The following is a 23,562-nucleotide window of genomic DNA, read 5'->3' as shown; positions in this document are numbered from 1 at the left end:
AGGCTCCTGAGGGAACCCATGGGACTAACTGATATAAATTCTGACATCACCGATGCTCTGATGAGTTTTCACACGAAATAGTCAGGTTTAAAGACATGCATGATGGCAAACCTGTTCCCAAGGAATTCCTCATCGCAAAACATGCAGATGCCATGGAAGTTGTTGTCATTTCGCTCCCGCTGCTGCTGCTCCAGAATTCCTTTCTGCAAAGTAGAAGCAGATGCCTGATGAGACCTGGTAGGTGCCCAGTGAGCAATGCAGCACGGCCAGCCCGGACGGGAGACACAGGGTGGAAGCACAGGGGGCAGCGTATAGGGATGCGGACAGCATTTTACATTTCTCCATTCCACTTGCATTTAACTTCCAACTCCAGGCCTGGCCCATGTGGCTCAGTGGTTGAGCGTTGACCTATGAACCAGGAGGTCACGGTTTGATTCCTGGTCAGGGCATATGCCTGGGTTATGGGCTTCGTCCCCAGTGTGGGGTGCGCAAGAGGCAGCTGATCCATGATTCTCTCTCATCATTGACGTTTCTATCTCTCTCCCTCTCCCTTCCTCTATGAAATCAAAACTATATTAAAAAATGAATCAATAAAAATATCCTACCTAATAGACAAACATGGTAATTGACCATACCTTCGCTATGCCTCCCATCGGCTAATCAGCGAGATATGCAAATTAACTGCCAACAAAGATGGAGGTTAATTTGCATATGTAGGCGCCAAGCGGCGGAACAAAGACTGAAGGCGGCTCCCGCCGGAGCAGTGAAGGCTTGAAGGCAGCTCCGGCCGGAGCGAAGGCCTGGGTCCCTGCCGGGGTCCAACCCCAGCGGGTCCAGGGGTCCCCAAAGGTGTGGACGGAGTCGGCGAAGAAGGAATGACACGGAGACAGCGTTCAGTTGATCAGCAGCCTAGCCAGGATCTCCAGCCAAGTTCTGGTCTGGATCTCCAGAGAGGTTCTGGTGTCCATGTTCTCTTGCTAGGTTCTCCAGCCAGGTTCTGTCCAGGCTCTCCAGTCAGGTTCAGTGTCCAGGTTCCAGTCAGGTTCTCCTGCCAATCTCTGTAGTCAGGTTCAGTCCAGGATCCCTTGCCATGTTCTCCCGCTAGGCTCTGTCTCTAGGCTCCGAGGCCAGTCCCTGTCCAGGATCCTCCAGCATGCTCTCTCCAGCGAAGTTCTTCTGTCTCTAGAGAACGTTCTGTGTAGGTTCTGTGCCTAGGCTCTGTCTCTCTTGGTCCTGTCTTCCAAGCCCTGTCTCTGAAGTTCTGTCTTATAAGTTCTGTGTTCTAAATTCTGAGTGTTTCTGTCTTGTTACAACTGTATTTATACCAGTTGATTCAATCCTATCAATCTCTATTACAAAGGTTAGGGCGTTTCTTATCTCCATTCCAGGGAGAAAAGATTATGTAGTTTAAGCATGATTGTTCGTAGTTAAAGGGATTAATTACCCACCTGGCACTTAGTTGAGGGGTTTTATTCCCTCCCTAACTTCAGGGGAAAATCCCTACCTGGGGATTCAACCTTTCTCTGAGAGGTGACCTTGGTTAAAACACAGCGCCAAGAAGGTGAGCAAACATATTAAGAACCGTATGCCATATATGCCAGGTCCCTTGAAACAGCAAGGATGGACCGGCTCCCGGCAGGTCCCGGGTGCCAGAGGAAAACCGGTGCCGGCGGAAAACCGGTGCTGGCAGCCAGAGAAAGGGAAGGCCTATTGCACGAATCTTTTTGTGCAACAGGCCTCTAGTATTTAAAATAAATTTCAACCCACATTGGCAAATGCCTGCAGACACTCCATTGAAGGCTGTGCACAAAACTCAAGTCCACGGCGCCTCCCTGTCCTTCCCGACCTCGTCCTGCTCCCTCCTCAGTAGTCATCCTCACCATCTCTCAGAGACAAAACGTGGTGGGTCTTTGACTTTCTCCTTCCTGTGGTCCGGTTTACTCTGGAATCAGGTTCTGACCAATTGTTCACTTGCACTACAGTTCCTGTTGCTTCTCTCCACTGTTCCCAGCGCCGTCGCCGAGGCCCTTTCCAACCAGTCGCTGTGGGATTACCATGAGTGTCTCCAGGGTCTCCCGACCTCACTCTCTCCCTCAGGCCAACCTCCCTCGGCTGCTGGAAAAACTTCCCCTAAACACTGTTTACACGTATAATTACTCTGACTCAGATAATCTGAAATACGCTTTGGCACCACCTGAAGTCAGGTAATTGATGGACAGGGTTCAACTGCGTCCGGGTTATTAAATGTGGGATGTAATTGTTACCCAGGCAGCAGCCATCCTCTGCTCACTCCCACCCTCTCTGGCGCGGCCGTCTGCTTCTCTGCGGAAAGGATATGGAAAGTCTTTGAAGTTATAAAAAGTCTCTATACTGTTCTTGTATTACACTGGCATCTACTCTCCAGTGTCTCTCATTGCATGGGGCTCAAAATAGGAGCTTCGTGAAGTTTACTGCTGATTCCGTAAGTATTTATGGAACAGCTTAAATACGAGCGAGGGTCTAGTGGCTTATCCTGGTCCATGGGGCCTTTCTGGAAATGTTTCACCAGACATCTGCAATAGTAATCCACTGAAGAAAAGCATTCAGGAGCGACCGCAATAGAGACCCATCCTGCTCTTCGGCTCCCGGCAGCATGGGAGAAAGGACAGCACACTCCCCTGCGAACTACACAGACGCTGCAGATATCTCATCTGTCTCCTGACATCGGGTAACAGACAGCACGGGGCTGGGCCCTTAAGAGAAATACATCATTCTCTGTTGGGTGGTGTTTTTCAACTTGCAACACAGAAAAATTAAACCCAATCGAACTACAGCTGCCTTGCTTGGTAGAGAAAAAAGAGACAGGAGTTTAAGATACTCAAGTGAGTCCAGCTGGCGTGGCTCAGTGGTTGAGCATCGACCTATGAACCAGGAGATCGCAGTTCAATTCCCTGTCAGGGTGCATGCCTGGCTGTGGGCCCCATCCCCAGTGGGGAGTGTGCAGGAGGCAGCTGATGATGTTTCTCTCTCCCTCTCTCTCTCCCTTCCTCTCTGAAATCAATTAAAAAAATACACATTAAAAAAAAAAGATATTCAAGTGAGTGGAATCTGTGGGACAAGATACCAGGAAGGAGGGAGGTGCAGAGGAGCTCAAGGACACCACCGGATACTTGGGTGTTTGTGCAAATCCTGAGCTGGAGGTGTGCAGGCCGGACTCCGGAGGCCGGCAGAGAAGTCGCAGCCGTGGAAGATGCCGGAGCTCCAACCTGCAGAACGGGACCTCGCGCCCTCAGGGCGCACAGCGCACAGAAAAGCCCCGTTTTAGACCCAGGAGGCGAGGTCTTCGTGGTAGCAAGCCATGCTGGTGCACGCAATAGACTTTATTCACGGACTTGTTGGACTGCTCTCTAGCCGCGCTGGTCACACTCCAAAGAGAGAAATACTTATAATGAAGAGTGCCTCAGATGTTACGCAGTTGAACTTCTCCAAGCAGCTGATGAAACCAGACAAATTGTCAAGGCAAAGCAGGCTGGGTAAAAGCCACCGTTGTAAGAACACAAGACCAGCCTGTGGATTAGGTGGAGGGTCGTCCTAACAGGCTGTGCGCTGTCTGATGGGTTTAAAATGTCACGCTGGGCAGCAGAGGGTGGGGACAGCGCTTGTCCATCCTGCCTCCTGCGCTGCAGGCAGGGCAACGCGAATGAAGCTGCAGACAGCGCAGGTGGCTCTCCGCACAGGCGCAGGGGTCGCACACGGGAGCAGGAACAAGCATGTGCGCCGGGGAAATGGCAGAAACCAGCCAATCAGGAGAAAGCGATTAGAGCACGTCAGTGTCTGTACAGAGGAGCAGGAGCTGACGTCTGGAACGCAGAGCCCACAGAACAGCCTGCTCTGCCACAGGTGAAGCCAAGGCTGCCGCCTCCCATCACAGTGTCAACAACGCTCACTGGTCTGCCAGGCAGGTTCACACCCGCACGTGGGCCAGTTCCAGGGCAGGTGCACAGTCTACAAGGAATAGCTCTTCACCGTTCTGACTGGTCACCGGCTACAGGCCTGAGAGCTCCCTCAGGGGCCGGGGCAGGGTCCTGGTGGCCGCTCAGCCTCGGGAGGTGGAGGTTGAGTCACGGCTCCGACATACATTAAGGAGTGGGAGTGCCTTGTTAGGAGCCCACAGCTGCGAACTGGCTAACCACCCGCCTCTTGCCCTCACTCTCTGCCACTGTAATGTCATTTAGGACACCAGGATTTTCTCTTGCTCACTTAGGTCCGTATGCACCCTCCCTCCCTTTCCACAGCTCTCCCGCTCCCCACGCCTCTCACTGGTGAGATGCAGTGTTACTGGTAGTTGTGTGATCAACAACGCTTGCCGAGCGTGTTCCATGGGACAGAGGCTGTCCTGGTGTGACACGTGCCTGGTCTCGTCTTCACAAGCGCTACAGGTCACTCTACCATCGTCTCCGGAGCACATGCAACAGTCCTTCTGCTTCAGGCCGCCGCTTTTACAACACGCCCGCCTTCAACTTCTGGGTGCGATCACTAGGCAAGAATTCAGTGACTCTGTGTGAGCTGCCTGCAGTTCTGTGCAAGTTGCTTCTGTAAGCTGCCATCAGGCTCACTTTCATCACCTCCATCCGTCTGTGGGACTGAGGTTGGTGATAGGTGTGATATGATTTGTAGTGAGAAGTGTTTGGTCTTGCCTCTGTCCTGGCACACAGCTCCTGAGGTCCCTGGCATTTCCTGAGGGTCGAGGCTGCACTGATGTGCACGGGAGCGACTCTGGGGGCACCCAGGGACTGGGACATGGAGTCAATGCACTCCGAGGGTCGGAACTTTCAGGCCCCACCCCTCCCCACCTCCTTGCAGGGCGAGCAGCTGGAGGCTGAGCTCCGTCACCCACGGCCGATGGTTTGGTCCCGCAGGCCTGAGCCTCCACACTGACCCATAGGACAGGGGCGGAGCTCCAGGGCTGATGGACCACAATGTGTCCATGTGCTGTCCTCCGGCCGGATCCACGGGCAGAGGCCCCTGCGTGGGCCTTCCCGTGCTGCTCCCACCAACTGAGCTCAATTGCTGTCCCCTATCTGTGCGACACACGCGTACCCAGCCAGCCAACAGGCTTCCGGGGCTCTGCGCGCTGCTCTAGCAGAGTCACTGAAACCAAGGAGCACCTCGCTCTACAGCCGGTGGGTCAGAGCAGGGGGCCCGGCTTGTGGCTGGCATCTGAAGTAGGGGCTGAGCCCTTAACCTGAGGTCCCTATGCTCTTGGGAAGACAAGTGTCCAAAGTGAGTTGAATGTAGGACACCTCCTGATGTTGGGGAACTGCTGGATGTGGGGAAAACCCCCAGGCGGGAACTGGGTCAGAATTTAATTGTCATCTACAATTAATGATACAGCTATTTCTAGGGACGCGAGTCTATCTGTAGACGTTCAGTAAAGACTCTGGGTGCTGAGTGACACAGGGCGGAAGCAGTGGCGTTGGTTGTAGAGGGTCTGTACGGAGTGCCAGAGGGCGGAAGCAGTGGCGTTGGTTGTAGAGGGTCTGTACGGAGTGCCAGAGGGCGGAAGCAGTGGGGTTTGAGTTCTTAGAGAGACCCTGTGGGTACCCGCATTACGACTGCTTGGCCATTCTCAATTAAGGCCACCATGGGCAAGAGTGACAAAACTAATGGAAATGAAAAATTATGAATAAGTATAAGCAAACAAAATCCATAGAAGATGACAGCAAATTGATCCCTGTTTTGCAGATGTTAAGATGTGAGAATAGGAAAAGAGAACCTCAGTTCTGCTACTTCATTGGGTTTGCTGCTACAGAAAAAGCGCATTTTTCTTGCATATAAATCAACATCCAACAATACCATCTTCCTTACGAGAGAAATCATCATTGGGGACATTCACAATATATAACGCGCCTCAGGGACTTTCTCAGATCATGTGATTACGGTCGGCGGGGGTTTATTTTTCTCCGTACCCTCTTGAGGATTTAGCAGAAACAGTGACCTCCCAGTTCCCTCATAACACATCTGGCCGAGTCCAAAGGTCCAAGGACCACTAATAAGTAGCCCCTGAAGGAAGGACGGATCCATTCCAAGTAATAATCGAGCGTAACCACAAACAGCAATGAAAAACCGCACTTTTAAACAAAGTAACTTAAAATGACTTTCTGTTGGACTTATGAAAATGAACACTCAACACTTGAATACACTGTTACCCTTTTTAAAGACGACAGCTGCTGAGGTATTAAAAGTAGTTCTCCACGGCTCAGGCTGGAAAGGAGAAAGGCCACTGTGTGCATCAAGCACAGGCCTCTGGCCAGGATAAAGCCGGGTCGGGCAGAGCGCATTCCAGTGTGGGGAGCGTTCAATTCCACTCCATGTCAGCCGACGGCATTTTTCCACGACGGCTGAACCCCAGCATGTGTCAGGCGGTTAAAATTACACCTAAATGTGGAAGCTTTGCTGTTATTTTAGAGGTAATCCAGGAAGCAAAGCAGAGCCCCAAGTTGCCCCTGCGTTTTTAGCACGGAAGGCTTTAATCTTCAGTCACGGGCATGCTTTTACTGTTCTAAGGTCTGGATGTAGTGCCTCCTCTTTTGTGCATGTTTGAAAGTTTCCGGAATAAAAGTAAAACCAGCAACAATGAGAGAACAGCACAGTGACTAGTGTGTATTCCCAGCCACTGTGCGTCCCTCGCACAGGCCTTACCAGTCTCTGCGCCTGCAGCTCCTCCCTCAGCACCCGGTCCTCCGGCAGCACGTCACACAGCAGGAAGTAGCTGTCCTGCTCTTCTGTGAGAGGAGAGAAATCAGTGAGACAATATGTACCATTTTCCCCAGGCCTTACTCCTTAAAATATGTGTCTATATCTTTATCCACATCTAATCTATTTCCATATCTATATCTTTATCCATATCTAATTTATATCTATATCCTTATACATATCCATATCTAGTCTATATCCATATCTATATCCATTACCTATATCCATACCTATAACTATATCCATATCTATATCCATATCCATGTCCATACCCATATCTATTATCTAATCTATATCTACATCCATAACCATATCTATTACCCATATCCATGTCTGGCTCTCGGGGAAGCGAGAGAATTCTGATTTGAGGAAGTGGGACTCCCCCTTTGAATTCTGGTCCTGGGAAAAGGCAGCAGCCCTGAAGCGCACTGACCCAGTGGAGCGGTGGAGTTGATTCGGATCACGCTGCAGAAGTCGGTGATGGGCTGCTCCCTGAACCTCCTCCTCCAGTACAGGATGTACCTGGGCAGGCAAAGCAAAAAGGTGGTGAGGAGACTCAATACGGCCCTTTCTGTAGAGTGACAGAATTTCATATAACATTTAATTATCCCAAAACCACAAAGCGCATGTTGACTGAACACTGCTAGACAATTTATAAATAGAAAGGCAGAACATCCTATCTAATAATAGAGAAACATGGTACTTAACCGTAACTTCGCTACCCTTCCCATTGGCTAATCAGCAGGATATGCAAATTAACTGCCAACCAAGATGGCGGCCGGCAGCCACACAGCTGAAGCGAACATGAGGCTTGCTTCCTCCTGTGATGGAGGAAGCCAAGGTTCCCCGCCTGTCACAGCTCAGATCTGAGCTCCAGATGCAACAATGTTGCAATTATAGAAGCTAAACAAACCCAGAAACCTGCTTTCAGCTGTCTGTGGGCTCAGAGCTTAGAGCGCCAGTGATGGCAACAGAGGTTCAATTATAGAAGCTAAACAAATCCAGATACCTGCTTTCAGCCAGCCACAGCCTCAGAGCTGGAACCGGCTCTCAGCTCCAGTGACAGCTATAGAAGGTAAATAAATTCCAGAATAAAAAAAAAAAAGAAAAACAAAAAAAAGAGGCTGGGAGCTTCAGTTGCCCGCCAGCCTGAAAATGGCCCTCAGCCCCTCACCCAGGCTGGCCAGGCACCCCAGTGGGGACCCCCACCTTGAAGGGGGTGTGACCAGTTGCAAACAGCCATCAGCCGGTCATCTAGGCTGGCCAGGCACCCAAGCGGGAACCCCACCCTGATCTGGATCACCCTTCAGGGCAAACCAGCCGGCCCCCACCCATGCACCAGGCCTCTATCCTATATAGTAACAGGGTAATATGCAAACTGACCCTAACAGCAGAAAGACTGGGAATGACTGGTCACTATGACACACACTGACCACCAGGGGGCAGACACTCAATGCAGGAACTGACCTCTGGTGTTCAGTCGCTCTCACAGCGGGGAGCTCTGCTCAGCCATGAGCCAGGCTGATGGCTGCCAGTACAGTAGTGGTGGTGGGAGCCTCTCCTGCCTCCTCAGCAGCGTTAAGGATGTCCGACTGCAACTTAGGTCTGCTCCCTGCTGGCAAGTGGGCATCCCCCGAGGGCTGCTGAGCTGCCAGAGGGATGTCTGACTGCCAGCTTAGGCCCAATCCCCCGGAGAGCGGGCCTAAGCCAGCAGGTGGTCATCCCCTGAGGGGTCCCAGACTGTGAGAGGGCACAGGCCAGGCTGAGAGACCTCCCCCTACCCTCCGAGTGCACAAATTTTTGTGCACCGGGCCTCTAGTTGTAGAAGTATAAAATAAGTATTGAATAAAGTGAAATTACCCCGTAAAGGCATGGAAATGATTAAACTCAACTATCCTCATTCAATAAACAGCCATATGGGAAGTTAAAAATCAATTATTTTATGTGATAATGAAGTTTTTCTGAAATCACACTTAATTTATATGAATTAAAAATGTACATAATTTCTTATCAATGGAAAGTTGGGTGTCTATCTTAACACACCAAAATAACAGATGTCATGATAATAATGGGATGAGAAGTCAGCCAATGTCTCTATAACAAGAGAAAAAATCTCCAAAAAAGTTCCGTATGTGTCTGATGTGTGGTGAACTTGGCCTTTGGAAAGATGGTCAAGTTTTAAAAAATATTTTTAAATATATATTTATTGATTTTACAGCGGAAAGGACATGGAGAGAGGGATAGAAACATCAGTGACGACAGAGAATCATTGTCCGGCTGCCTCCTGCACGCCCCCCACTGGGGATCGAGCCTGCAACCTGGGCATGTACCCTGACTGGGAATCGAACCATGACTTCATGGTCAATAGGTTGGCTCTCAACCACTAACTGGCCGGGCAAGATGGTCAAGTTTTGAATTCTTCTATCTAATGGGCTGAGTTAGAGGCACACAGGTTGATATGCTAGTTAAAGCAGAACATAACACTAGACCTGCATGTCTGATGCAAGAGGGAGGGAGAGGACAGAGGCAGCCTGGTGTCCATCTCCCCATGTGTCTAACAGGCGTGCACTGGCAGCTGCAGTCCCACTCAGGGACTGGGACCAGGAGAATGCGATCCCCTTCGGGGGAGACAGGAGACAGAACGTGGGCTCCATAGTCGACAGTGTCACGTGATGGCCGTTCGTGCCAGTTCCACACCAACAGGACCCGCCGTGGGTTCGGTGACAGGAGGCTTTCCTCAGGGCAAAGGGCTCCGCCGTGAGAGCTCCTCGGACAATGCCCTCTGTGCGTAAAGGGGGTCAAGCATCCCTGTTCCGAACACGGCCCTTTGGGGCCTTGGCACGTGTCTCCTGGGCGCCTGCCTGGGAGGCCTGACACAGCGAGAGCGCGCGTGTGGCCCACACATGAAATGAGGCCAGATTGATGGAGGCCCACAGCCAACAGCCTGGGGAGGGGCAAAGGGAGTCCTCTGCTGGGGCAGCGGGTCCACTTCCAGAACCTACAGGACTGCCACAGCGTGCACCACCCCCACCCCTGCATCCTCCCCACTCCAGGGGACAGAGTGCTAAGGCCCCTTAAAGTCCAGGGGAAGCCTAAAGACTACAAATGCGCATGCTGTATAGGGATGATTTACACAGAAGTAGGCCTTCCTCCAGGAATAATCAACTTTGCTCGTTTATGAACGACACCAACGCTTACCTTTGGAAGTCAGCGACCAGCCTGACATCGGCTATGACGAGCTTGTGCTCGATAATCATGTGCTTCAGAAGGGGGTCCTGCTGAGCTGTGGGGAAGTGTTCTTCACAGAAGATACAGGGCACAGAGGGCGAGCCTTCGGGGGTGCTGCTGCACCCCGCGCCCTCAGGCAGGGACAGCGGCTCCAGGATGCAGTCCCGACCATCTGGGAGAGTGAGGAGAAAGGAGCTGACACCGGCCTCTGCAGGATTTCCCCCCCGCATGAGAGGACCCTGAGGTACTGGCATATCTCAGGAAGACGCGCACAGGCCAGACGTGCAGCACCATTTTAAACGGCTCTGCCACCCGGAGGACGAGGCTGCAAAACTGCTCACATTCCCCATTTGCTGCTTGAATGGGGGAACCTGTTGGGCAGGGCAGCTTTTTCAGCTTGGACACTGGCCCATGGCAACACTTCTGGGGGCCCCTGGAGGGTCTAAAGCCAGGCGATGACCTGTGGTGGAGTCATCACTGGATGGGAGGTGAGCGCACATCCTGAGGCCTCAGGGACACCAGCTCATCTCCCCAGCTGCTTCCTGCACACCTGCAGCCTCTCCTGTTGCTGATTGTCACATGCAGGGAGGCACTCTCACATGGGGTGGACGCTGCAGGAGCTGGGTGGCCCAGGTGGCAATTTTCAATGTTGACTGACATGTACCACTAGCTAATTATGCAATTACATATTGTAGTTTAAGTTCTTGTGAATAGAGGCGAGTGCTCACATGAAAACTGGGAGATTATTAAAAATATACAAGCACTTTAGAAGAAGTAGCAACAAGATTGGTGTGTTACCAGTTGTCTATTAAATTAGGCAATGAAATCAAGGCGTTCTGGACCCTACAGGTCTCAGTTGTAGGTTAAGTTTTATAAAACACAGGGTGGGAGAAGTAATCTTATCTAATAAAAGAGTAATATGCAAATTAACCATCACTCCAACACAAAGATGGTGGTGCCCAGTCTTCTCAGCTCCATTGGCGGCCGCTGAGAGCAGACCCCGCTTGGCTGTCACCAGCGGTGACCCGGGAGCAGCCAAGCAGGCCCCGCAGACAGCAGAGAACCACGGGGAGTGGGCCTAAGCCGTCAGTAGGACATCCCCTGAGGGCTCCCGGATTGGAGAGGGGGCAGGTCAGGCTGAGGGACCTCCCCTCCCACTCCCCGTGCATGAATTTTGTACACCAGGCCTCTAGTATACTTATGAAACTCGATAATAATATTTTACATCCACTGGAACATGACAACAGGCAGCACACTCTACATAAAGGTAACATGAGCAAACATTAACTGCCACCTAGGATCATACTGGTTTAATAGCGCTTCGGGCCACTAAAATGGTGCTTCGGGTCATCACACTCTGATAATCTAATTAATTGATAACCATCCTAAAAAATGGGAGTATCAAGACTGGCAGGGTGTTTTGGTTTGTTTTTGCTGTTTTATTTGGAAAATGTTGTAAACAAACTCTTAGTTTTCTTTCTTTCTTTCTTTTTTTACACCCTAAGAGCCGAACTTAGCCCAGTCTGGAAGTCCCAATGAGTGGAGCCTAGCCCTGAAGAGGGGCGGGGCCTAGCCCTGGGGAGCCATGCCCACTCCAGAGGGGCGGGGCCTAGCCCTGAAGAGCCAAGCCCTTTCCAGAGGGGCGGGGCCTAGCCCTGGGGAGCCATGCCCACTCCAGAGGGGCGGGGCCTAGCCCTGAAGAGCGGAACACTGTCCCTATGGGACCTAGTTTTCAATGTGGACATTTCTTTGCTTCTCCTTTATTTACATTGTGTAACTTATTTGAGTTAAATGCTTCCTTCAATGCGTTACCAAGCCTGGACAGTATTTTTGAGCCTTTCCCTTACGCTTTTGATTGGGCAGACATTTATCCTTCCTAGGTGATCTCCTTTACTGTCTTGATTTTATCCTGATACTTAAACTCCAGGAAGGTAACTTTATCTCTACATTCGTGAGGGTTTTCTCTCTTACACTACAGAACAGCCTCTACTTCCTAAATGAGCCAGTTCTCTGACTGCTAAGAGTAGGTCCCCTCCCCATGCATCTGGAGAAGGGGAAAGGCTGGATCTAGGCTTTTAAACCACAACCAATCTCCAAAGCTCAGAGTAAGACTGTAAGGCCCTTCTTTAATTTCCCCCGGGCTGAGAATTCATTTTGTAAATTACCGAGGCTCAGTACTGAGAGTGATTTACTGTCCTCTCGCGGGGAGTGGGGAGTGGGGTGGACGCAAACACATGGGCGCCACACTCCATTTTACCCCCCGTTAATGGAAATTTAATTCATCAGGATAGCAACAGGAGGGCCAGTGGAACCAGAGGATGGACACACAGAGGACTTTGGGTGGGAATGGGAAACAGGCAGACTGGTGAGTGCTCTTAGTTACTGAGCTCCCTGGGGGACGGTGGGAAGGGAGGGGTGTCCGGTGGAAAGTGCATACTGCACCCACAGCGGCCGGGCTTAACCTCATTTCACTGATTGACTTGACAGCCAATTACTTCGGAGTTAGCATTTGAGTCAATATTTGCATGAAACGGGTTGGCAGCTAGAAAATTGTAAATTACCTATCTGATATTCCCTATTACGTATAATTAATGTTTTGCATAGAATCATAAATTTCTAAGTTGTGGGACTGATATTTCTCTATTTCCAAAATTAAATAGCTATGTCATGTTTTTAGTTTAGTGTCTGATGTCTTAATCCATCAGTATGAGTAATTTTTAGTACAACAGTTTTATTGATATTTTGTAAATAGTAAGGAGACTAAAAATAGAAATGACTGTGTGAAATGTAACCAAATTAATCTTTAGTGATACAACGTGTTTCTTTAATGTGAGTTTGCTAATACATACTTTAAATAGTTAAACTAAAGAATAATCCTATCTAATAATAGACAAACATGGTAATTAACCATACCTCCGACACGCTTCTCATTGGCTAATCAGGGCAATATGCAAATTAACTGCCAACCAAGATGGCGGCCAGCAGCCAGGCAGCTGAAGCGAACAGGAGGCTTGCTTGCTCCAGTGATGGAGGAAGCCAAGGTTCCCCGCCTGCCGCTGCCAGCCTCTGAGCTGCAGTCTAAGAAACAATGTTGCAATTATAGAAGCTAAACAAACCCCAGAAACCTGCTTTCAGCCAGCCAGGCCTCAGATCTGGAGCTGCAACAGTGTTTCCATTATAGAAGCCAAACAAAGCCCAGATACCTGCTTTCAGCAGCCGAGGTCTCAGAGCTGGAGCCGAGCCTCAGAGCTAAAGCCGGCTCTTAGCTCCAGTGCCAGCCATAGAAGGTAAATAAATCCCAGAATTAAAAAAAAATGAAAAAAAGGAGAGGTTGGGTGCTTCAGTCACCCGCCAGCCTGAAAACGGCCCTCAGCCCCTCATCCAGGCTGGCCAGGCACCCCAGTGGGGACCCTCACCCTGAATGGGGTGTGGCCAGCTGCAAAGAGCCATTATCCCCTCATCCAGGCTGGCCAGGCATCCAAGCGGGACCCCTACCCTGATCCGGGACACACTTCAGGGCAAACCAGCCAGCCCCCACCCGTGCACCAGGCCTCTATCCTATATAGTAACAGGGTAATATGCAAACTGACCCTAACAGCAGAAGGACTGGGAATGACTGGTCACCATGACACACACTGACCACCAGGGGGCAGACACTCAATGCAGGAGCTGCCCTCTGGTGGTCAGGGCGCTCTCACATGGGAGGAGCTCTGCTCAGCCACAAGCCAGGCTGATGGCTGCCAGTACAGCGGTGGTGGTGGGAGCCTCTCCTGCCTCCTCAGCAGCGCTAAGGATGTCCGACTGCAGTTTTAGGCCTGCTCCCCACTGGCAAGTGGGCATCCCCCGAGGGCTGCTGGGCTGCCAGAGGGATGTCTGACTGCCATCTTAGGCCCAATCCCTCAGGGAGCGGGCCTAAGCCAGCAGGTGGTCATCCCCTGAGGGGTCCCAGACTGCGAGAGGGCACAGGCCGGGCTGAGGGACCCCCCCTCCCCCCCGAGTGCACAAATTTTTGTGCACCGGGCCTCTAGTGTTAGTATAAATATAAGTTGTATTGGTTAATATTATTTTTCCAGCAAAACAATGACCTGATGCAACCAGGGCAGGCTTTTGTATTACATAAAGAAATGAGGAGCAAATTTATCAACATTTCTGAATATCCCAGGTAAGTTCTTCCTTACAATGACTGGAGGCTTCCAGAACTGCTGCCCTTCCCCTGAGGTAAGCACATGGAGACGCTGGGGAGGCATTGCTTCCTGAACGTAAAGAGCATGGCATTAAGAAAGACAGTCTCCTCAGCGAGTGGTGCTGGAAAAACTGAACACCTACATTGAAAATCCCAAAACTAGACCCGGACCGAACATTTCTTACAGAAATTAACCCAAAACTTGGAAGCAACCAAGATGCCCTTTAGCAGGTGATGGATAAACTAGTCCATCCAGACAGTGGGATGCTACGCAGTGCTAGAAGCCCAGAAGACATAGAGGAGTCTTATCTGCATCTGACTAAAAGAAGCCGATCTGCAAAGGCTACATACTGCACCATTTCGACTACCTGACATTCTGAAAAGGGCGAAACCATGGGGACAATAAAAAGATCAGTGGTGGCCAGGGGTGGAGGTGGGGAGACAGATGTTAGGGGGGACAGGAATTTTAGGGTAATGAAAACACTCTGTATGATGTAATACTGATGGACATACGTCATCATATCTTTGTCCAAACTCACAGAATGTACACCACCAAGAGTGACCCTAAGGTAAACGGTGGCCTCTGGTGATTATGGGGTGTCACCGTAGGTCCATCCTTGGTTCCGGTGAGTGGTGTTGGCCATGGGGGGACTATGCACTTATGGGGAGTGGAGTGTATGGGACATCTCTTTATCTCCCTCTCAATTTTGTTGTAAACCCAAAACTGCTCTAAAAATGAAAACCTGAACAACAAACCAGCTGGTGGGCAGAGGTCTGCATCCTGAGCCCGTGTTTAACTCTGAGGGAACTGTCTTCCCTGGGAACCAAAGTCCCCGAGGGGCTCTGTCCTGCAGGAGGCAGCGCGAGTCCAGAGCTCGGGGATGCCGGGGCTGACTCGGACATAGTCCAGTGTGCACGCAACCACGCTGCTCCTGGGACCGGGCTGCTTGGTTACATAGGTTTTGAGTAGATTCCTTACCCTGTCTCCCCAGAGATCTGTTATTTCCCTGTGACTGCAGCCAGCTGCCCCCACACTGGGAAGTGCTCCTGGGACAGTGCCTCATAGCGCTCAGCCAGGGCTCCCTGTAGGTATGAGCGCTGGGACCTGCAGACTTGGGTCTCTACATGCGGCTGCCCAGAAAGTGATACGACAGCCCCGTGCACAGGCTCATCAGGCCCCCGACCACTCATCTCAGCTGTTTGCGCCCAGTTACAGCCACGTCGACTCGGGGCTCTGCCCTTCCTCGGGGCAGCTACAGTTTTATTCCCCCAAACGGTGAGAAAATAGCACTTGTGTCACCAAAACAGCTTTCTACCCAGTTTAACTGGAATGGGTTCATTCCAAAAAGTCCAAATATAAAGTTGCCGGACAGGGAGCTAAAATGCTACCTGGAAAGAGACAGACAGTATCACCCAAGGTCCCCAGCAGTTCGGGCACCGACGCGGGAAAGAGACGCAGAGTCTGAAAAGCGAGGAAGCCCCGAGCATTACAGGCTCCCTGAGCAAGCACCTTAGTATTTAATTATGGTCACGGACCTAGGATTCCTGCCCTCCTTCTTGACTGTAGCAATGTTATTTAAATACAGTATATAAGCATTTATTATTTCTCTTTTCAAATTTTATTACTTTTTTATGGACACTGTGAATGGTTAAATCCCTATAAAGCTAAGCAGTATTGTTCATCAACTTTTACAACCCAAAGTATCCATTTTTAAAAATGAATCAAATTTAAAAGATAATGATCTCTTAAATGCTAAACTGTGAAGTTTCTAAATATTTTGTACTAATAAGACAAAATATATTTTAACAAATATATAACCCTCTATATTGTTTACAAAACATTCTCAGAGAGCCCAGCCTAGCCGGTTTGGCTCAGTGGTTAAAGTGTCAGCCTGAGGGCAGAAGGGTCTTGGGTTTGATTCTGGTCAAGGGCACGTACCTTGGTTGCAGGCTCAATCCCCGGCCCCAGTTGGGGCGCATGTGAGAGGCAACCAATCAATGTGTCTCTCTCCCATTGATGTTTCTCTGTGTCTCTCTCTCTCTTCCACTCTCTCTAAAAATCAATGGAAATGTGTCCTTGGATGAGGATTAAACAAACAACCCCACCACGCTCAGAGAACTGCATGGGACAAAATGTTTGTCATTAAATGACCTTACTGAGACAATTAACATTTTAGCTTTTAATGTGTTAATACAGAAAGTGACCACATGCAGTATATTTTTCATAAATACACAAGTAATTAAGGCAAATAAACAGATAATCTAAAAAACAGAAACTAAAGATGAAAATTCTTGGCCAGCAGCTTGGCCATTTTAACGACAAATCTGGGCAAGCAGTCTATAAACATAGTCGATAATAATCCTTACTTTATTTTTAAAATATTTTTATTGATTTCAGAGTGAAAGCAAGAGGAAGAGAGAAACAGAAACATCAATGATGACACAGAATTACTGATAGGTTGCCTCCTGCACACCCCCCCAATGGGGATCAAGGCTGTAACCCAGGCATGTGCCTTGATTGGGAATCGAACCGTGACCTCTTGGTTCATAGGTCGACGCTCAACCACTAGCCAGGCTCAATAATAATCTTTTAAAAAATTTATTGTGTCTTAAAATGTCAGTGATTTGGAAGACAGAACATGAAGGGGGATAGAATCTACTGAGGCAGGTGTGAGACAGGAGGAGGGCAGATGCAGGAGGTGGCGCCGTGGATGCAGGTAAGTCCCATGGTGGACACGGAAAGGCGTGGGTCAGGGAACAGCACATTCTACAGAGAGCAAGGACATCGCTGGCACTCATATGCCACGGACATTGAAGATGAAAGTTTCAAATAGAAGAATAAATGCTTACAGAGGATGAGACTAAACTTTTAGCACAGTGCTTAAAAGACTAAGAATTCTAAGATGTTTATTGCCTTCAAGTAAGTCAAAGGATGCTACTTGAAAAGAAAAAAGCTGACTTTATTTGGAACAAAGAGAAGTTCAGGTCACCTTGCTTTAAAAAAGTTTTCTATTAAAAATATGCACGTGGAGGCAAGCGAATCACACAAGAGCTCTGGCTAGAGGCTTTGCTGAGCAAGAGGATTAAACAAATGAGCGTGGGGTCTTTCAGTGGAGAAATGATTATAAAGACACTTGTGAAAACAGACCCATTTGAGCGGGACTGTGAAGGTTAGAGAATACAGGAATTTGGGGCAAAAGGTTACATGTGGTAACAGACAGGGAGCCTGAAAATAAACGAGGGAGAGGTGAACCCTAGAAAATGAGGTGGTGGTGTTCTCTCCAATCCCAGAGTTCTCATTCTCTTCTCCCAGGAAAGGTGAGATATAAAGGTGAGATATGAAGTGATTGCTTTTCTTACCCGAAAGTCAAAGACACAACCAGAAAGACATGTAGGCATCAAAACACCCACGGTCAGCTCTTTATGGGACTTAGCAAATTTCTTTCGCATCCTTTTTTTTTTTTTTTTTTTTTAAGCCAGAAAAGCAAATGGCTGTCTGTGAGGTCAAGCAGACTTCACAGCTGGTCTCTAGGTATGTCACTGCTGGTGTTGAAGGATAATGTCAAAGCTTCATTCCAACCCCCAGGCGCCTGGTCAAAGCTGAAGACAGCAGGTACCCAGGACAGAGGGAGCCGGGCGGGAAGTCAGCTTCAACGCAGTGCTCAGAAAGGACCTTTAAAGCCCGTGAAGCTGTCTGGTGGTGTGGCTCAGTGGTTGAGGGTCAACCTAAGAACCAGGAGGTTACAGCTTGCTTCCCAGTCAGGGCACATGCCAGGGTTGAGCTCGATTCCCAGTAGGGGGTGTGCAAGAGGCAGCTGATGGATGATTCTCTCTCATCATTGATGCTTCTCCTCTCCCTTCCTCCCTGAAATCAATAAAAATATATTTTAAAAAAGCACAAAAACCAACCTGGGCAGGTGCTCCCTGCCTGAGCAGCAGTTGGGGTCTCCCCCAGCTGCCTGAGCAGAGCCAGACGCGGAGAACCTGGAGGCGAGTTCCACTTAGAGGCGGCATTAGGGGTCAGTGGTCGAGCATCCCAGGCTGAACCTCGCGGTTCTGTGATTGGACATGAAATGACATGGACAATTCTACCAAGTCCAGAAGGAGCTGTTAAGAGGGAAAAAAACAGTGCCCTGTTGCTTGCGGAAGTCAGAACAGCGCCATCTGGCCGGCCTGCTGCTTCCATCCTGCCCTGTGAGCAGCCTCCGCAGCTCTTCTCGCCCTACATTCAGGCATTCCTCACACTCCCACATGTAACCTGAATGTGTGAATCGGGTAACTAAGTCTAACCCCTTCCCAGAAAGAGCTGCCCTAGGCAAGCAAGACCGAGGTTTACTCAGGACTGCCTCCTGCTGTTAATTAAACGATGAAAAAAAGTAGACATGACCTCCATCTCACCATGAGAGAGTGATGAAGTGATTCTAGAAATTAAGCAAATTATGCGAAATGTGTTTTAAGAGATTTAGTGGCATGGGAAAATATTCAGGAAAAATTATGCAAAACTGTATTTATACTATGATCCCTATTTTTAAAAAATACGTAACATATTTTGAAACAAAAGGAAGTACCAATGAAAGAAAACCACGGCGCGAGGCTGAGGGGGAAGGGTGACTTTTTCTCCTTTCCAAGCTGAGCCACTCCGGAAGCGGGAGCCCACTTCTCAGGCGGCCTGCCCAGACACAAGCACCTACCCATTTGGTCATTTATTTTAAAGACAGTTTTCCCTAATGTACCTGTGTGTTGTTTTGAATCGCTGTGTTGCTTAGATCATATTACCTGCTAACTTGGGATCGGGACACTGACTAACATTGTATTTTCCTCTTTTCTAGGAAGGACACGCTAGAGGCTGAAGTCCGAATCAGGGCGACTCAGTCTGTCCGAGCTGTAACCTTTGTGCGTGTGCTCACACCATGTGCGTGTGCTCATACCATGTGCATGTGATCACACCATTTACACGTGCCTTGGTTTCTCTGATGGAACCCCAACATTACACTCTCTCCTAAAACTTTGCCCTTCCTTCCTCCCTCCCTCCCTTTCTTTTCATTTAAATAAAAGTCCCTTTGGATACTGTAAACAAAACCACGAAAAGCAAACTGATAGAAAAAACTCAACGGATACTGTCTCTGGAATTATAATTCTTAAAGTAACCTTTTTAGTAATTAATTAACTTTTCCAAAATGCATCTGAAAAAGAAAATCTTTGGAAAGCTTCTGTGACTCACTTTCCTTCCTACAGATTTGAGGGTGATGCCCCTCCCCCCAGAGTTCACCCTGTGCCTGGGGGAGTCATTGCACCCTAAGGGGAAGCAGATCTGCTAGTGTTTGGAACAATAGGGCAGGAAGACTCTACCTGAGACTCAGCCTTTTGTATCCAGGACAGAAGAACAAATCTTGATTTAGCTTAATGCATGCAAAAGTAAAGATTCACTGTATCTTATTTTATTATATTTGGGGATAACAAAACAGATTCAGAGCATCTGCTGGTGTGTTAATGTCTTTCTAATTACCTAGCAGTTGAATAAGTGACTTCATTAGCAACCAGCCCGGCTATTATCTCTTTAATACAACTGCTAACATCAGGAAGGCAGCACAGGAGACTCTCACAGAGCACAAGAACAATGTGGGGTGCCGTGGGCCCCTGGGAAATACTATTAGAAGTAAAGGTGCTAAGAACTTGGATTCTGATTCGTCAACATGCTCATGTGGAAAGTGGACATTTATGATGACATGTTTTGCCCAATACCACCAAGGCCGGTGGCAGCACGGGATAAATATGTACATGAAAATGTTCACTGTCCCACAGAAAAATACTTCTTGTGCCAAAATAAAACACAGTAAAAAGATTTTTTAGGAGTTTCTACATAAAGGCTAACTAAGGTTACCCCATAGATAGCCAGATATTTTAAAAACTTTCTATTTGAAAGTTTACCCAACTTGAGATACAGATAAGTTGGTACTCACCTATTTCACAGTATAAACAAATTAGGAGATATGAAAACCACATAGTAAAATGATTTCCCGTCCGTTAGCAGAATCCATCACACACTGGCTGTGATAGTGTTGTCCCTGTGGGTCTCCCTCCTATGTGTGAGCATCACTGCCGGGAGCCGGTCCATCTTGCTGTTTCAAGGGACCTGGCATATATGGCATACTGTTCTTAATATGTTTGCTCACCTTCTTGGCACTATGTGTTTTAACCAAGGTCACCTCTCTGAGAAAGGTTGTTTCCCCAGGTAGGGATTTTCCCCTGAAGTTAGGGAGGGAATAAAACCCCTTAACTAAGTGCCAGGCAGGTAATTAATCACTTTAACTACGAACAATCATGCTTAAGCTACATAATCTTTACTCCCTGGAATGGAGATAAGAAACGCCCTAACCTTTGGAATAGAGATTGATAGGATTGGAATCAACTGGTATAAATACAGATGTAACAAGACAACAGAAGACAGAACCTACACAGAACCTACACAGAACCTAGAGACAGAACAACTTCGCTGGAGAGAACATGGCAAAAGATCCAGGGCAGAAACTGGCCTCAGAACCTAGACACAGAACCTAGACACAGAACCTACACAGAACCTAGAGACAGAAGAACTTCGCTGGAGAGAACATGGCAAAAGATCCTGGACAGAAACTGGCCACAGAACCTAGACACAGAACCTACACAGAACCTAGAGACAGAAGAACTTTGCTGGAGAGAACATGGCAAAAGATCCTGGACAGAAACTGGCCACAGAACCTAGAGACAGAACCTAGCGAGAGAACCTGGCTGAAGAACCTAGAGATAGAACCTGGCTACAGAACCTGGATAGAACATGGCAAGAGAACCTGACTAGAACCTGGTGACTGAACCTGGCTGGAGAACCTGGACAGAACCTGGCTGGAGAACCTAGCGAGGGAACATGGCTACAGAACCTGGCTGGAGAACCTAGCAAGAGAACATGGACACAGAACCTGGCTGGAGATCCTAACCAGAACTTCGCTGGAGATCCTGACCAGAACTTGGCTAGAGATCCTGGCTAGGCTGCTGATCAACTGAACGCTGTCTCCGTGTCATTCCTTCTTCGCCGACTCCGTCCACACCTTTGGGGACCCCTGGACCTGCTGGGGTTGGATCCCAGCACATCACGTCACCTGGCTGTGACGGTGTTGTCCTGTGGCTCTCCCTCCTGTGTGTGAGCATCACGTCACCTAGATATGAGGGTGCTGTCCCTGTGGGTCTCCTGTGTGTGAGCATCGTGTCACCTGGATATGAAGGTGTTGTCCTGTGTTCCTCCCTCCTGTGCATCACCGGGAGGCCTGGTAAGCACAGAGCACTGGGCACCCCCCGCCCCCCGAGCCGCTGATGCCAGGGCTGGGGTGTGGCCCGTGACCCTGCATCTCTAACAAGCTCCCAGGTGAGGCTATTGCCTCTGGGGAGCCGCATCCTGAGGACAAGGTGTCCACTAACACAGGGTGTGGTGTGGGGTGGGAGGAGGGCTGGTGTATCATCTTCAAAAAAGTGCCTCTATATTAGACCCCATTTCTAGTCAGACAGTTTAGGAAGTGAAGTCTGATCACTGGGAAAATTCCCAAACCCCGATTTCTCTAAGGGAAGGAAATAACAACTGCAAGGCCGGCTCAGGCCAGTTAACAGAGAGGCTCTGTGGGAGCGCCCAGGATGCCGCGGCTTCATTAGCATTATCCAGTGTTGCTATGGGGACAACCGAAGAGGAGTCAGCCGCACACAGAAAATGAGAGGGGAACCAATGAATTAAAAAAGCAAAACACCTGAACAGACTAGAAAAGCCAAGTCACTGCCTACCTAGTTCAGCGGTGGGCAAACTATGGCCCGCGGGCCGGATCCGCCCGTTTGAAATGAATAAAACTATTGAAAAAAAAGACCGTACCCTTTTATGTAATGACTAGGGGCCCGGCGCACAAAATTTGTGCACTGGGTGTGTGTGGGGAGGGGAGTGTCCCTCAGCCCAGCCTGCCCCCTCTCACATACTGGGAGCCCTCAGGCGTTGACCCCCATCACCCTCCGATCGCAGGATCGGCCCCTTGCCCAGGCCTGAAGCCTCCGCCAGAGGTGTCAGGCTTGGAAAGGGGACCCCCATCTCCCCCTGATCACTGGCTCTGGCCCCCGCCCAGGCCTGAGGCCTCTGGCCCAGGAATCATGCCTGGGCAGGGGACCCTTACCCCCAATCATGCCGACTCCTAATCCCTATCCTAATCCCAGGGCTCGTTATTCACTTTTAAAATTGTCTGTCGGTCTCTCATACATGACCCGATGGCACAAAGGCTTTGAAATCACTTCAGTGAAGAGGGAAACAAAGACATTCTGGTGGCAGTCCCTGGCCACGGCTGCCTCTCACCACAGGAGGGACTGGAGGAAACAGCAGGATCCTGACGGCGGACACTGCCCTTCCTTCCTCAGGAGCTGGAAGCTACTATTTTGTCTGTTTTCTGAAAGAATAGACTGGACCCCCCACCCCACGCCACTGCCTGTTTCAGACACATACACTTGCTATTAGGAAGGAATACATAAGCTACATTGCACACTGATCGAACGAAAAATTCTTTGAATTAGAAAAGTTCTATATTGTCTCGACCCCAATACACTACGTAAAATAGTACCTTACTGATGTTCTCTTGTTTCAGAAATGAAAAATGTCATACATATTAAAGAAAAATTTAAAAAAGAGTAAAAACATTCACAGGCAATGAAGTAATCTAATACAATAAACCATCAAAATGGAAGAAACCTGCCTCCCCCCGCCCCCCCACACCCTCCTAATGGTGAGACAGGAAGGAACCAAAAAATATTCTGAAAAATTGCAGTTAGGACCAGATGGCTTTCACTGGAGACCTCAGAGTAAACCGAGCTACTCAGAAAAAAAAAAGGAAAGAAAAAATAAAGCAGCTTATCATGAAAAAGACGCCTGCACTAGAAAGGTACCGAAAATGGGTGAAGCAGCACTTGCAGTAGATACGTACATACGTTTTCAATAAGAGACGAATTATAGCAACAAACCAGCATTCCCCCTTCTGGTTTATCAGACTAAACTTCACCCCAATTAATACATCAACATTTTAAAATAGTTTATTGCACACACACATGCGTGTACACACACACACACACACACACACACACACAGTTTTCAAGACTCACAGTCACTCCTCCGCAAATGATGGGGGCTTGTCTGGAAGTTGTTTGGGGAGCTAGGCCTCCTCCTCTTTCTCTGCTCATTGGTCATGGGCACAGACTTCCCGTCTTGGCTACTGTGAATAGCGCTGCAATAAACACAGGGCTGCATGTATCTTTTCGAGTTAGTGTTTTCATATTCTTCAGATACATGCCCAGAAGTGGAATCGCTGGTCTTAATTTTTTGAGGAACCTCCATACCATTTTCCACAGTGGCTGCACCAATCTAC

The 23,562-nt window shown here is 49.1% G+C and overlaps 1 protein-coding gene across 4 annotated transcripts in view; it reads right to left on the bottom strand.

The window, feature by feature from the left end:
* ZNF277 (zinc finger protein 277) overlaps positions 1–23,562 on the bottom strand; it is a 40,216-nt gene that overhangs the window by 10,519 nt on the left and 6,135 nt on the right. For 3 of the 4 annotated variants that reach the window (XM_059655886.1, XM_059655888.1, XM_059655889.1), the window contains exons 2-5: positions 9,934–10,135; positions 7,169–7,257; positions 6,682–6,764; positions 112–203 (exon numbers count right to left, since the gene is read on the bottom strand). In XM_059655886.1, coding sequence (XP_059511869.1) covers positions 112–203; positions 6,682–6,764; positions 7,169–7,257; positions 9,934–10,135 — 466 coding nt within the window. Of the gene's footprint in view, positions 1–111; positions 204–6,681; positions 6,765–7,168; positions 7,258–9,933; positions 10,136–23,299; positions 23,422–23,562 lie in introns of all 4 variants that reach the window. The other variant, XM_059655887.1, reaches the window with a different exon arrangement.

Source organism: Myotis daubentonii, chromosome 10 (genome assembly GCF_963259705.1).
Source record: "Myotis daubentonii chromosome 10, mMyoDau2.1, whole genome shotgun sequence".
Taxonomy (NCBI): Eukaryota; Metazoa; Chordata; class Mammalia; order Chiroptera; family Vespertilionidae; genus Myotis; species Myotis daubentonii.
The sequence above is the reverse complement of the archived record's forward strand: the minus strand, read 5'-3'. Positions and strand labels throughout refer to the sequence as shown.